Below are 16,528 nucleotides of genomic sequence, written 5' to 3'. Positions count from 1 at the left end.
TGGGCTAGCTACCTGAAGGTCGTGTGTTCGAGCCCCAGCCGAGGGGACATGTTGTGTCCTTGAGCAAGGCACCTAATCACACATTGCTCTGCGATGACACTGGTGCCAAGCTGTATGGGTCCTAATGCCCTTCCCTTGGACAACATTGGTGTCGTGGAGAGGGGAGACTTGCAGCATGGGCAACTGCTGGTCTTCCATACAACCTTGCCCAAGCCTGTGCCCTGGAGAGTGAAGACTTTCCAGGCGCAGATCCATGGTCTCACAAGATGCCTTAAAGAGCAAAACGTACAGTGAAATGCGTTGTTTTGTGTTGACAACCAACGCAGTTTGCTGATTATGCTGGGGGCAGCCCCCAAGTGTCACTACACTTCCGGTGCCAACATAGCGTGCTCACCACAGGCCAGTAAGACATGGGAGCAGAAATTAGGCCATTCCATCATGGCTGATTTATTACCCCTCTCAACACCATTTTCCTGCCTTATCCCTGTAACCTTTGATACCCTGACTAATCAAGAACCCATCAACCCTGCTAAAGAAATTCCTCCTCATCTCTGTTCTGAAAGGACGTCTGTGTATGTCTATCCACGGCCTCCTCTGCTGTTGTGATGGGGCCACACTCAGGTTGTTGGAGCAACACCTTATGGGTAGCCTCCAACCTGATGGCATGAACATCGATTTCTCAAACTTCTGGTAATGTCTCCCTTCACCACTCCCCATCCCCTTTTCCCTCTCTCACCTTATCTCCTTATCTGCCCATCGCCTCCTTCTGGTGCTCTCCCGGCTTTTCTTTCTTCCATGGCCTTCTGTCCTCTCCTATTATTCCCCCTTCTCCAGCCCTTTATCTCCTTCATGGATCAACTTCCCATCTCTTTACATCACCCCTCCCCCTCCCAGTTTCACCTATCACCTTGTGTTTGTGTTTCTCCACCCCCCCCACACACTTTTTCTTCGGCCCGAAACATTGACTGTACTCTTTACCGTAGATGCTGCCTGGCCTGTTGAGTTCCTCCAGCATATTGTGTGGGTTGCTTAGATTTCCAGCACCTAAAAATATTCTCTTATCTACGTATTCTGAGGCTGTGCACGCTGATCCTAGACTCCTCCACTATAGGAAACATCCTCTCCAAGTTCACTCTATCTAGGCCTTTCAATACTCGACAGGCTTCATTAACAGCTCATTAACCCTCTCTGGAAAGTCTTTTGGAATGTGGGAGGGAAACCGGAACACCTGGAGAAGAACCACAGGGAGAATGTCCAAACTCCTTACAGAGAGTGGCGGGAATCAAAACCTGAGTGGCGATTGCTGCCGCTGTTAAGCGAATGCACTAACCGCTATGCTACCTGTATTTCGATAAAATTTATGAAAAAAAATTCCAAGAAAATCAAGTGGTAAATTGAACCTCTTGTTTACCCTGTGGCTGCATTTGCCACTTCTGAGTGTTTAATGTTGTTTACATAGTTGTGTTTGCAGCTGAAGCATTTGACTACCTCCAGATATTTGCACTGATAGGGGGAGCAAATACTAAACCCAGCTCTCATCAGTTCAATGCTGGGTTCAAATGAAGGAAAGGACATTCTAAAATCAATATTTTTGGTGCAATTGGGAATTGTAATTAATGCATCCTAAATTGAATTGATTAGATTACAACTCAAACTTTAACACAACCATAAATGTAAAACCTTTTGTGAGTCAGTGTACGAACCCGTCTGATAAAAATGCCATTACACTGTAACCTTTCTTCCCGTTACAATGTGTTCCTATGATATATTTAAAAATCCAGACGTACTGCACTTTTATCGGTATAGCTCAGTACGTACTCAACAAAAAAAAAGCGGATTTTCAGTTCTCCACCTGTGAAATATTTGATTTCGAAATCACTGAATAACATTACACATTCAGTATGGTTTTTCATAGTTTCACAAGTACACTCAAGTTAGGTTTTTGGATAAGTTGATTAGTTGGGCGGGGTGCTAACATAGTGGTTGGTGCAATCACTTTAAGGCACCAGTGATTACCAATTGAATTTAGATTCCTGGTGCTGTCTGGAGGAAGTTTGTACATTTTTTCTCCATGTGCTCTGGTGTCCTCCCACATTCCATGGATATACTAGAGTTAGTCGGTTATGGGCACGCTATGTTGGCGCCAGATGTGTGACAACACTTGTGGGTTGCCCCCTGGGACAATCCTTGGACTGCGTTGGTCATTGGCGCAAAATGACGCATATCATTATTTTGTGTCAATATTATTTTGTGAATGTATGTGCTGTATGCACTGTGTTTTACACCTTTGCCCGGGAGGAACATTTTCATTTAGTTGTATACATGTCAATGGTTGAATGTCAATTCAACTTGAACTTCACCGAATGTTTCTATTGTAGATGTGACAAATAAAGTTAATTCTTTAATCTACTTCTTTGAAATAGAATTTTGGCGAAGAGGCCAGTTTTCACAAGTGGCAAACTGAATATCGTTTTTAAAAAGAAAGAAGTATAAACACTGTTGTGAGTAACTCAATTAGTTTAAAATTAGCTTGTCTTTACACAGTCTGGGCTGATTTAGCCTTGTCTGTGTTAATGTGAAGCAGCACAAACTGTATCCCCCTTCTTAACACAGTGGTTGCTCTTGACCTGATAGCCTGAGCAGAGGACCAAACAGCCAACCAGAGCATTAATGAACCTGCTGCAACAAAGCTTTACACATAAGCAATGTTGGATGTGTGTGGGACACAGGCAGTAAAGAGGCTTGTTTTGCTGCTGTTTAACTGCTTGTTGTTTTCTGTTTTGATGTGCTCTGTGTTCTGCCGAGCATTGTGGGCATCTCTGTTGATGCCGTCATGTGTGGCTCCCGGCACATCCTTGGGTGTGTTGGTTGTTAACGCAAACAACACATTTCACTGTACGTTTTGATGTACATGTGATAAATAAATCCGAATGTGAAACCTTTCACACGCTTAATGTTGACTGCATTATATGGGCAATTGATGTGTGTATGTTGAGTGCCCCTCCAGAATGCAGATTTAAGTGGGTGGGACATGAGCTTTCATTGTTGGTCAGACTGAGTCTGGATAGCAGGAAGCAAGTTGTGAACTGAAATTTATTAGTGTACCATGAATGTGGCATCAGGGTATGATTATCTGGTTTTAGTAGCTATGAATGCCACTAAAACTCTAAGCCACTATTTGACAATTTGAAAATCCTGCTTGTTCAGCAGATACAAAATGCTGGATGAACTCAGCAAGTCAGGCAGCATCAATAGATAGTTATACTTAGTTTTAACAGTATGTACGAACAGTTGACATTCCAGCTGAGATAGAAACATAGAAAATAGGTGCAGGAGTAGGCCATTCGGCCCTTCGAGCCTGCACCACCATTTATTATGATCATGGCTGATCATCCAACTCAGAACACCGCCCCAGCCTTCCCTCCATACCCCCTGACCCCCGTAGCCGCAGGGGCCATATCTAACTCCCTCTTAAATATAGCCAATGAACTGGCCTCAACTGTTTCCTGTGGCAGAGAATTCCACAGATTCACCACTCTCTGTGTGAAGAAGTTTTTCCTAATCTCGGTCCTAAAAGGCTTCCCCTCTATCCTCAAACTGTGACCCCTCGTTCTGGACTTCCCCAACATCGGGAACAATCTTCCTGCATCTAGCCTGTCCAATCCCTTTAGGATCTTATACGTTTCAATCAGATCCCCCCTCAATCTTCTAAATTCCAATGAGTACAAGCCCAGTTCATCCAGTCTTTCTTCATATGAAAGTCCTGCCATCCCAGGAATCAATCTGGTGAACCTTCTCTGTACTCCCTCTATGGCAAGGATGTCTTTCCTCAGATTAGGGGACCAAAACTGCACACAATACTCCAGGTGTGGTCTCACCAAGGCCTTGTACAACTGCAGTAGTACCTCCCTGCTCCTGTACTCAAATCCTCTCGCTATAAATGCCAGCATACCATTCGCCTTTTTCACCGCCTGCTGTACCTGCATGCCCACTTTCAATGACTGGTGTATAATGACACCCAGGTCTCGTTGCACCTCCCCTTTTCCTAATCGGCCACCATTCAGATAATAATCTGTTTTCCTATTTTTGCCACCAAAGTGGATAACTTCACATTTATCCACATTAAATTGCATCTGCCATGAATTTGCCCACTCACCCAACCTATCCAATTCACCCTGCATCCTCTTAGCATCCTCCTCACAGCTGATACTGCCACCCAGCTTCGTGTCATCCGCAAACTTGGAGATGCTGCATTTAATTCCCTCATCCAAGTCATTAATATATATTGTAAACAACTGGGGTCCCAGCACAGAGCCTTGCAGGTCCCGTTTATTCCCGCTCTTTGCTTCCTGTCTGCTAACCAACTCCCCACCCACAGCAATACCTTACCCCCAATACCGTGTGCTTTAAGTTTGCACACTAATCTCCTGTGTGGGACCTTGTCAAAAGCCTTCTGACAATCCAAATATACCACATCCACTGGTTCTCCCCTATCCACTCTACTAGTTACATCCTCAAAAAATTCTATTTGATTCGTCAGACATGATTTTCCTTTCACAAATCCATGCTGACTTTGTCCGATCATTTCACCGCTTTCCAAATGTGCTGTTATCACATCCTTGATAACTGACTCCAGCAGTTTCCCCACCACCGACGTTAGGCTAACCGGTCTATAATTCCCCGGTTTCTCTCTCCCTCCTTTTTTAAAAAGTGGAGTTACATTAGCCACCCTCCAATCCTCAGGAACTAGTCCAGAATCTAACGAGTTTTGAAAAATTATCACTAATGCATCCACTATTTCTTGGGCTACTTCCTTAAGCACCCTGGGATGCAGACCATCTGGTCCTGGGGATTTATCTGCCTTCAATCCCTTCAATTTACCTAACATCACTTCCCTACTAACATGTATTTCGCTCAGTTCCTCCATCTCACTGGACCCTCTGTCCCCTACTATTTCTGGAAGATTATTTATGTCCTCCTTAGTGAAGACAGAACCAAAGTAATTATTCAATTGGTCTGCCATGTCCTTGCTCCCCATAATCAATTCACCTGTTTCTGTCTGCAGGGGGCCTACATTTGTCTTTACCAGTCTTTTCCTTTTTACATATCTATAAAAGCTTTTACAGTCCGTTTTTATGTTTCCTGCCAGTTTTCTCTCATAATCTTTTTTCCCCTTCCTAATTAAGCCCTTTGTCCTCCTCTGCTGAACTCTGAATTTCTCCCAGTCCTCAGGTGAGCCACCTTCTCTGGCTAATTTGTATGCTTCTTCTTTGGAATTGATACTATCCCTAATTTCTCTTGTCAGCCACGGGTGCACTACCTTCCTTGATTTATTCTTTTGCCAAACTGGGATGAACATTTGTTGCAGTTCATCCATGCAACCTTTAAATGCTTGCCATTGCATATCCACCGTCAATCCTTTAAGTGTCATTTGCCAGTCTATCTTAGCTAATTCACGTCTCATACCTTCAAAATTACCCCTCTTTCAGTTCAGAACCTTTGTTTCTGAATTAACTATGTCACTCTCCATCTTAATGAAGAATTCCACCATATTATGGTCACTCTTACCCAAGGGGCCTCTCACGACAAGATTGCTAATTAACCCTTCCTCATTGCTCAAAACCCAGTCCAGAATAGCCTGCTCTCTAGTCGGTTCCTCGACATGTTGGTTCAAAAAACCATCCCGCATACATTCCAAGAAATCCTCTTCCTCAGCACCTTTACCAATTTGGTTCACCCAATCTACATGTAGATTGAAGTCACCCATTATAACTGCTGTTCCTTTATTGCACACATTTCTAATTTCCTGTTTAATACCATCTCCGACCTCACTACTACTGTTAGGTGGCCTGTACACAACTCCCACCAGATCCTCCATCAGAACTTCCCCTTCCTCTCCTGTCCTGATGAAGGATCTGCTATGCAGACACACAGCAGGAAAAGAATATGGAGCAATAGAAGGTGCCCTTCCTCCTGCCCCTTCTCCCATGGCCTACTCTCCTCTTCTATTAGATTCCTTCTTCAGCCCTTTACCTCTTCTACCAGCTTATCACTTCTTTCCCCCTCCCCCACATGCTTCCCTTCCAATCCCCCCCCCACCTCTCTTCACCTATCAGAATCTAGCTCGTGCTCCTTCCCCTCCCTCCACCTGCTTACTCTGGCTTCTTCCCCCTTCCCTTCCAGTCCTGGCGAGCAGTCTCAGGCCACAACGTCGATACTTCTTTCCTCTCCTGGATGCTGTCTGACCTGTTGAGTTCTCTCCAGTGTGTGTTGCTCAAGATTTCCAGCATCTGCAGAACCTCTTGTGTCTCCGGTTCAGCAGATAATGCCTGCTGCATTTCCTTTGCATTTGCCAGGTCTCTGCTTCCCCCACACCCTCTGCATTCACCTGGTTCACTAGAAAATTTATCACGGTACTGTTTAACATCAAAAAAGTGAATCAATGGTGTGTCTGGAAGATCCAGTTCAGCTTGTTTTTAATATGTCGCTTTATTGGAATTGAATTGACTTTATTACTTACATCCTTCACATACATGAGGAGTAAAAATCTTCACATTACGTCTCCGTCTAAATGTGCAATGTGCAATTTATAGTAATTTATAATAAATAGTATGTACAACAGGAAAGTCAATATAGCATAGAAATACAACTGTATCAGCATGAATTAATCAGTCTGGTGGCCTGGTGGAAGAAGCTGTCCTGGAGCCTGTTGGTCCTGGCTTTTATGCTGTGGTACTGTTTCCTGGATGGTAGCAGCTGGAACAGTTTCTGGTTGGGGTGATTCAGGTCCCCAGTGATCCTTTGGGCCCTTTTTACACACCTGTCTTTGTAAGTGTCCTGAATAGTGGGAAGTTCACATCTACAGATGTGCTGGGCTATCCACACCACTCTCTGCAGAGTCCTGCGATTCAGGGAGGTACAGTTCCCGTATCAGGCAATCAGGCAGTGATGCAGCCAGTCAGGATGCTCTCAATTGTGCCCCTGTAGAAAATTCTTAGGATTTGGGGGCCCGTACCAAACTTCTTCAACCGTCTGAAGTGAAAGAGGTGCTGTTGTGTTTTTGTCACCACACAGCTGGTTTGTACAGACCATGTAAGATCCTCGGTGATGTGGATGCCGAGGAACTTAAAGCTGTTCACCCTCTCAACCCCAGATCCATTGATGTCAATAGGGGCTAGCCCTTCTCCATTACTCCTGTAGTCCACAACCAGCCACTTTGATTTTGCAACATTGAGGGAGAGGTTGTTTTCTTGACACCACTGTGTCAGGGTGATAGAAACGTAGAAACATAGAAAACCTACAGCACAATACAAGCCCTTCGGCCCACAAAGCTGTGCCAAACATGTCCTTACCTTAGAACTACCTAGGCTTACCCATAGCTCTCTATTTTTGTAAGCTCCATGTACCTATCCAGGAGTCTCTTAAAAGACCCTATTATATCTGCCTCCACCACTGCCACCAGCAGCCCATTCCACACACTCACCACTCTCTGCGTAAAAACAACTTACCCCTGACCTCTTCTCTGTAGGCAGCTTCATTATTATTTGAGATTAGGCCAATCAATGTAGTATCGTCAGCAAATTTAATTAGCAGATTGGAGTTGTGGGTGATGACACAGTCACAGGTATGCAGAGAGTAAAGGAATGTTACTGAAAGACGTTATTGATAATTTATTCGCAATTCCTTACATTCTCAATGGCTTCTACAATATGGTTGGCACATCTAAAAAAAGTTATTAGTCACATCAAATCACTAGAGGGCATAGGTTAAGGGTGAGAGGTGAAATATTTCAGAGAAACCTGAGAGGGGACAACTTCACTCAGAGGGTGGTGCGAATGTGGAAAGAACTGTCAGTGAAAGAGGTGGACAGGGGTTCGATATCAACATTTAAGAGAAGTTTGGATACGTTGGTCTCCCCTCTCACTGTGGAGGGGGATGACATCGCTCTCTCCCTTACGGGTGAGAGAAAGAGAGTCTGTGGCGTGTCGACCTGTTGGGTGAACAATGGATTTTGTTGGACTGCAGATCATGGTCTTTCTTTGGGGCTTTGCTGTTGCTTGCTTGGTAGGTGGTGGGCACTGATGCATCCTGCTGGAGCGAGTGGGGGGAGTGGGAGGGAAGAGGGTTGATGCTTTGCTGCTGCTCGTGTGTGGGAGGGGGGAGGGAGCTTGGGGGTTCTAACGCTTTTCTGTCATCCATTCTTTGTGGCTTTCTTCTGTTTCGTGGATGTCTGTGAAGAGTAAGAATTTCCGGTTGTATACTGTATATTAAATGGAACCACTGAAGCACATGGATGGGAAGGTATGGAGGGTTATGGTTCAGATGGAACTAGGCACAATAATAGTTTGACATGGACTAGATGGGCCACGGAGCCTGTAACTGTGCTGTAGTAATCCATGACTCTAGGACTGATGCTGTGTTGTTTGTGTCCGCACAGTTCACAACCACTGCAGGCCAATACATCACTGAAAAGAAGTTCTGGGTCTCCACATTAACTGCACCCCTTTGGGCGGCATAAACTCTTGTCAGTTTTTTTATGGCTTTGCAGGGTAACATCGATTGTCTTTTTTTCTGTTATTATAGCCACAATTTCAGGTTATTATCGTTTCAGCTGATTACAATAATGTTTGATATTGTACTATCTATGTTTGTTTAGCAATTCCCTTGATATATTTACTTTCATTATCTTTGAGCAATAGCCGAAAATTGTGCTTGCTGAAAATTGGCTGACTGCTTTTGAAAATTAGCATTAGTACTGCAGCTTTTCTTGTGGTGATGCAATATACAAATGTAATAAACTCATTAATGTAAAGTCAAGTTAAATTTATTGTCACAGTACGTATATGCCACTGTGTACTACCTTGCGATTTATTTTCTTGCAGGCTTATACAGGAAAATAAAGAAATACAATAGAATTTATGAAAAAAAAATTATACATAAACATGGACTGACAAACAGCCAATGTGCAAAAGAAGACAAACTGGGCAATTAAAAAGTAAATAATACCGAATTCATGAGTTTCAGAAGCCTTAAGCATGAGACTATAGGTTGTGGAATCAGGTCAGAGTTGAGAGTGAAGTTTTCCACACTGGTTCAGGAGCCTGATGCTTGAAGGTTAATAACGGTTCCTGAATCTAGTGCTGGGAGACCTGAGCCTGGTGGTAGTATGAGAAGAAAGCACGGTCTGAATAGGGAGGAGTCCTTGATGATGAATGCTTCTTTCTTGTGGCAGTACTCCATGTAAATGTTCTCAGTGGTGTGGAGGGCTGTTCCTGTGATGGACTGGCCATATCCACCACCTTCTGTAGTTCTGCATGATTGCCCATTGATACTATCTTATTGGTTTGACTAAATGTCCATTGAATTTATTCATTCACCAATCGTCTCTGTACAATGTTCATCAAATGGATACAGTAATGTATTGAGTACGCACCACATTAGATCTGTTACTGTATTTACACCGCTGATCTGCAAAAGGCAACAAGAACTGAAGAACTATTGTGTGATTATAATTACTAACCACGCTTGTTTGATCTAATGATAGAAGTAGCTGCAAAAGCTCTCCAGTAAGTCAGCACTATGCAAAGAAAACTCGTTCAGCGTGTGGTTCTGTGAAAGAAAAAGACAAAATGTTGGCGTTCTCACCACCATCCTGCTGTTGTGAAACTACTGAACACAGTACAAACAACTATGATGCATGGGGATATCGCCATTTATAGAAACTGAAAAATACATGTCGTTCTTGTGCACAGGGTCAGATTCAGAATCCAAACCTCTTCTGAGGGAAATTCAAAAGAAGTTCATTTTTGTTTAAGGTGATGGAGCACTACAGTACTGAATGGCCTTAGTCCATTCCAATCTGTTATTTCCATGGTTCCATTGACCTGCACCTGGACCAAATCCCTCCATACCCCTCCCATCCATGTACTAATCCAAACTACTCTTAAATGTTGAAATTGAACCTGCGCTCAATTCTCTTGGCAGTCCGTTCCACACTCGCTCCACCCCCTGAGTGAAGAAGCTGCCCCTCAGGTTCCTCTTAAATATTTCACCTTTCACCCTTAACCAATGATTTCTAGTTGTGGCCTCACACACCCTCAGTGGGGAAAAACCTGCTTACATTTACCCCATCAGAACCCCTCTTAACTTGTATACCTCTATCAAATTCTCCTCATTCTCCTACACTACATACTCCTAACCTATTCAACCTTTCCCCGTAACTCAGGTCCTCAAGTCCCAGCAACATCCTTGTAAAATTTCTCCCTACTCTTTCAGACTTTTTGATATCTTTCCTGTTAGTAGGTGACCAGAACTGAACACACTGCTCCAAATTTGTCCTCCCAATGCTTATATAAATCTTAATATAACATCCCAGCTTAGCAGTCTGATTATGAAAGCCAACATGGCAAAAGCTCTCTTTATGACCCTATCTACCTGTGACACCACTTTCAAGGAAGTATTGATCTGTATTCCCAGATCCCTTTGTTCTACTGCACTCCTCAGTGCCGAAGAGCTGACCATGGAAGAGTTATGGATCTGTATCTGACCATGGAAGAGTTATGGATCTGTATCTGACCATGGAAGAGGTATGGATCTGTATCTGACCATGGAAGAGTTAATGGATCTGTATCTGGCCATAGAAGAGTTATGGATCTGTATCTGACCATGGAAGAGTTATGACTCTGTATCTGACCATGGAAGAGTTATGGATCTGTAGCTGACCGTGGAAGAGCACTCCTCAGTGCTGTAGAGCTGACCACGGAAGTCCTACCCTGGTGTGTTCTCCCGAAGTACAACCCCTCGCAATTGTTTGCATTAAGTTCTATCTTCCATTTTTCCGTCCATTTTTCCAGCTGGTCCAGACAGAAACATAGAAACACAGAAAACCTAGAGCACAATACAGGCCCTTCGGCCCACAATGCTGTGCCAATCATGTACTTACTTTAGAAATTACCTAGGGTTACCTATAGCCCTCTATTTTTCAAAGCTCCATGTACCTATCCAGGAGTCTCTTAAAAGACCCTATCGTTGCTGCCTCCACCACCATCGCTGGCAGCCTGTTCCACGCTCTCACCACCCTCTGCGTAAAAAAACTTATCCCTGACATCTCCTCTGTACCTGCTTCCAAGCACTTTAAAACTGTGCCATCTCATGTTAGCCATAAACACGATCCTGCTGCAAGCATTGATAGCCTTCCTCACTATCTATTACGCCCCCAATCTTGGTGTCATCCAAAAATTTGCTGATCCAGTTTACTACATTATCATCCAGATCTTTGATATAGATGACAAACACAGACCCTGTGGCACACCACTGGTCACATACCTTCAGTCAGAGAAACAACCATCTACTACCACTTTCTGGCTTCTCCCGCTAAGCCAGAGTTGAATCCAGTTTACTCCCTCATCCTGATTACCAGACCAACCTCCCATGAGGGATTTTGTCAAAGGCCTTGCTAATATCCATGTGGACACTGTCCATTGCCTTTCCTTCATCAACTTTCCTGTTAACCATCTCAAAAGACTCCATAGGATGAGTTAGATGTGACCTACTACACACAAAGCATGCTGAATATCCCTAATCAAGCCCTATCTATCCAAATACTTATATATCCTGTCCTCTTGAATATCTTCCAATAATTTACCCACTATTGACGTTAGGCTCACCAGCTTATTCTTAGACCCTTTCTTGAAAGGCGAAACGTTAGCCTTCCTCCAATCCTCCACAACCTCACCCATAGTTACAAAAATGTTTTAAATTCCTCTGCCAGAGCGCCTACAATTCCTGCACGAGTCTTTCCATAGGGTCCGAGGGGGCTCCTTCTCAGGTCTTGGAGACTTCCAAGACCTCACTACTGTTTGGTTTAACTGGAAACTGCAACTTTTGGTTGTGTTTGAAGACATAGATACTGATCTCCTTGTTGCTCCACATGTCAGAGCAGTTTAAGCATCAGTTTTAAGATGGAGGTTCAATTCCCCATAAGGAGCTTTTACGCTCGCCCTGTAACGGTGTGGATTTCCTCTGGGTGGTCCAGTTTCCAAAGACGTAGGGTTAGGGTTAGTGAGCTGTGAGTGTGCTATATGGGTTCCAGAAGCACGGTGACACGTGTGGGCTGCCAAACACAATCCTTACTGATTTGATGCGATGCAAGCAACGTATTTTACTCTATGTTTTGATGTACAGGTGACAAGTAGAGCTAATCTTTTAGCAACCCACAAAATGCTGGAGGAGCTCAGCAGGTTAAGGTAGAAAGGAATAAGCAGGTGATGCTTCAGGAGATCCTTCATCAGATCCTTCATCAGAAAGGTCTTGAAGGGTCTCGCCTGAGACATCAACTGTTTAATCCACTCTATAGATGCTGAATTCCTTCAGTATTCTGTATGTGTCCTACACTGGATTTCCAGCATTCTCGGAATCTCTAGTGATTATAATCTTATCCCTTCACTCCACTCTCTCTTTGTCTCATCGCTGTCCCATTCACTGCTTCACTTTTTTTTCTCCATTTCCTCACCTCCTTGTCTTTCCCTCACTGTCCCACTGATCACATATCCTTTCCACCTTGTTGTATTTGTATTAGTGTTTTACAGTGGAACACTTGCACCTTGTAGTACTGCTCTTGTATTAAGAAGACCCTTGCCCATCAGTTCCTATGCCTAAGTATTGAATTGGATATGGGCCAGGGTTGAAGTGGGTCAGATATGGTCCCAGAGCATTTGATCCTCAGCAACACACACAAAGATAATAAGAGGAATAGATAGAGTGGATAGCCAGCGCCTCTTCCCCAGGGCACCACTGCTCAATAAAAGAGGACATGGCTTTAAGGTAAGGGGTGGGAAGTTCAAGGGGGATATTAGAGGAAGGTTTTTTACTCAGAGAGTGGTTGGTGCGTGGAATGCACTGCCTGAGTCAGTGGTGGAGGCAGATACACTCGTGAAGTTTAAGAGACTACTAGACAGGTATATGGAGGAATTTAAAGTGGGGGGTTATATGGGAGGCGGGGTTTGAGGGTCAGCACAACATTGTGGTCGAAGGGCCTGTAACGTGCTGTACTATTCTATGTTCTATGTAAAACACTGAAGGAAGTCAGCAGGTCAGGCAGCATCTATGGAAGAGAAAAAGCACTCAACGTTTCAGGCTGAGACCCTTCATCAGGCCACAGATGTCTCATGCTTGCTCCCTGGCTGCAGGGCCCATTGCCTCTGGCAATCGATGTCCAGGGACCCCAGCGGGGATTGTTGGGGGCAGGGTGCTGTGATGAGTCCTAGTTAGAGTGTTCAGCTGGTCCAGGTCTCCTTGCACTTAAGCATCAAAAGATTTCTGAAGACTGTTGGCAAAGCCACAGAGGAATAGTGGTGTGTTAAGCCGCAGATGGTAGAGAAGGAGGGGGCTGTGAGGAATGGTGAGGGCAGCAAGGAGTGACTGTGCAGACTAACCCATCCTGGCTTTCAGTTATTAGATAAAAATTCTAAGCTAGTGGTCTTTTCCTCAGTTTGCGTAACACAATTACAGAGCCAGTAACGTGGCTTCAATTCCCATCGCTGTCTGTGAGGGGTTTGTGTATTCTCTCCATGAGTGTGTGGGTTTCCTCCACGTGCTCTGGTTTCCTCCCACAGTCCAAAGAATTATGGGTTAGTAGGCTAATTGATCACGTGGGTTTAATCGGGCAGCACAAGATCATTGGGCCAGAAGGGTCTGTTGGCGTGCTGAGTCACTAAATAAAATCAAAGGCAGACAATGCAACTAGAGATGGAGGGAATCTGCTTTATAAGGTGCAGATTTGATTAATGTGTCAGAACTGGACCATTTGTTCACGTGTTGGGAAAACACTTCAGAATGCAAACCCCACGATCGTCTGAAAAGGAAGAGTGGTCAGAAGTTCTATCACTTTGCAATCAGAAATTAGGGAGAGAAACAAGACTGAATAATTAAACACTCAGATTACAAAAAATATGTGCAGTGAAATCTCAGTTGTCTTGTACGAGGGGTGATTGATAAGTTCATGGCCTAAGGTAGAAGGAGTCAATTTTAGAAAACCTAGCACATATCTTTTTCCTACATTTACACACTTGGTCCAGCAGTCATGGAGCATACGGATCCCTTCTTTGTAGAAGTTAGCGTCTTGGACCTCCAGAAAGTGGTCCACAGCAGGGGTGTTGATAAGTTCAAGGCCTAAGGTAGAAAGAGATGAGTTATTAACTTCAAACTTTCTGCATTTTCACTCAAAGAGTTGAACTGCGTGTGCATGTAACGAGAGCTGTATAACTCATCTCCTTCTACCTTAGGCCACATACTTGGCAATCACCCCTGCTACGGACCACTTGGAGATCCAAGACGCTCTCGTTACATGCACATGCAGTTCAACTCTTTGAGTGATCATGCAGAAAGTTTGAAGTTAAAAACTCATCTCCTTCTACCTTAGGCCACGAACTTAGCAATCACCCCTTGTAAATTCAGTTGATAAGATTTACATAACAGAAATGGGAAAAATGGCCCTCAAACTTTTCAGAATGTGCTTTTACTTTGATCTACTTTATATTATCATGAAACTCATTGCTGAATTCTAATGCATGTCTTTTTAATCCCTGATTTAACTGCAGAAATACCGCAGCCCTTCATTAGGAGAAGAGGAATTCATCTACGAACAGACAGGAGGGTAAGGCACTGGAATCCCTTGGGGAAGGTGAGGTGGGGGGAGGGATTGAGGGAAGAAATCTAAACACACACAAAATGCTTGAGAACTCAACAGGTCAGGCAGCATCCATGGAGATGAATAAAGAGTCGACTTTTTGGGTTGAGACCCTTTTTCAGGAGTGGATTTCCAGCATCTACAGAATATCTTGTATTTTTGAATTCTAGCACTCTGTTATGGGAAAAATTCAGATGCCTTGGTTACTCAGAGAGTGCCTTGGATCCTGTTCATCCACTTTTTTGTCCTAGAGCTTTACAATGGTCACTTCATTAGATACACCTCCTGTACCTAATAAAAGTGGACACTGAGTGTACACGACGTTCGTGGTCCTTTGCTGCTACAGCACATCCACTTCAAGGTTCTATGTGTTGTGCTTTCGGAGATGCACTTCTGCACAGCACTGTTATATCATGTGATTATTTGAGTTATTGTTACCTTCATGTCAGCTTGAACCAGCCTGGCCATTCTCCTCTGACCTCTCTCATTAACAAGGTATTTTCACCCACAGAACTACCACTCACTGGATATGTTTTGTTTTTGCTTTTCGCACTATTCTCTCTAAACTCTTGACATTGTTATGCATGAAAATCCCAGGAGATCAGCAGTTTCTGAGATATAGTACTCAAACAACGACAGCTGGTACCAACGATTATCCCACACTCAAAGTCAACTTAGGTCACATTTCTCCCTCATTCTGTTGTTTGGTCTAAACAACAACTGAACCTCTTGACCATGTCTGCATGCTTTTATGCATTGAATTGTTGCCACATGATTGGCTGATTAGATGTTTGCATTAAAGAGCAGGTGTATCTAATATAGTGGCCATTGAGTGTCTGTCAGGGGTTGGCCTCTGTGAAGGGTCCTCAAGTGTGAACATCACAGGGGCCATTATGGAACCAGCTGTCATTTCCCCTGTTCACAACACTCCCCCTACATGGGCTCTGCTTTGATTTGTGAATATCAGGCACATGAAATATTGAAGAGTTCTTAGTGTTGAAAAACAACATCCCAAGTTAATGGCCTGGAAAAAGGAAGAGAGAGATAATTTATAAACTCAATAGATTCTGTAGGTGCTGGAAATCCAGAACTGCACACAAAATGCTAGAGGAACTCAGCAGTCTAGGCACCATCTATGGACTGGAATAAATAGTTGAAATTTTGAGTCAAGATCCTTCATTGGGACTGGGGAGGAAGGGGGCAGAAGCTAGAATAAGAATGTGGGAGAAGGGAAGGAGTACAAGCTGACAGGTAATATGTGAAATATGTGAGAGGGAGTGGGGGTGGATATAGCGAGAAATTGGGAAGTGATAAGTGGAAAAGGCTGAATTGAGTTGAGGGCTGTCAGCTTTGAACTATCACCTGTGGAACCAGAGGATCTAATACACTTGACCACTGTTATGCCACCATTAAGAATCCTTACCATGCCATCTGACGCCCACACTTTGGAAAGTCAGATCTTCTGGTTATATATCTGCTCACAGAATATAGGCAGAGACAAAAGACCACAGCACCAGTGGTGAGGACCAAGACAGTATGGTCAATGGAGGCAGAGGAGTCCTTACAAATCTGCTTTGAGTCAGTGAACTGGACAATGTTTGGGGATTCATCTTTGAGTCTGAATGAATACATCACAGTTATAACTGACTTCATCAAGACCCATGTGGATGAGTGTGTGCCTTCGAGAGCATACCAGACATACCCAAACCAAAAGCCATGGATGAACCAGGAGATTCGTAATCTGCTGAAGGCCAGGCCTGTAGCACTCAAGACTGGTGACCCAGAACTTCACAAGACGTCCAGGTACGGCTTATGGAAGGCTATTTTTAAGAGCAAAAAAGA

At 43.9% G+C, this 16,528-nt stretch overlaps 1 protein-coding gene across 4 annotated transcripts in view; it reads left to right on the top strand.

Annotated features, from left to right (window-relative positions):
* Positions 1 to 16,528, top strand: part of grhl2b (grainyhead-like transcription factor 2b) — a 174,779-nt gene that overhangs the window by 72,041 nt on the left and 86,210 nt on the right. For all 4 annotated transcript variants that reach the window (XM_072272503.1, XM_072272325.1, XM_072272240.1 and 1 more), the window contains one exon: positions 14,598 to 14,653. In XM_072272503.1, coding sequence (XP_072128604.1) covers positions 14,598 to 14,653 — 56 coding nt within the window. The remainder of the gene's footprint in view (positions 1 to 14,597; positions 14,654 to 16,528) is intronic.

Source organism: Mobula birostris, chromosome 1 (assembly GCF_030028105.1).
Source record: "Mobula birostris isolate sMobBir1 chromosome 1, sMobBir1.hap1, whole genome shotgun sequence".
Classification (NCBI taxonomy): Eukaryota; Metazoa; Chordata; class Chondrichthyes; order Myliobatiformes; family Myliobatidae; genus Mobula; species Mobula birostris.
The sequence above is the reverse complement of the archived record's forward strand: the minus strand, read 5'-3'. Positions and strand labels throughout refer to the sequence as shown.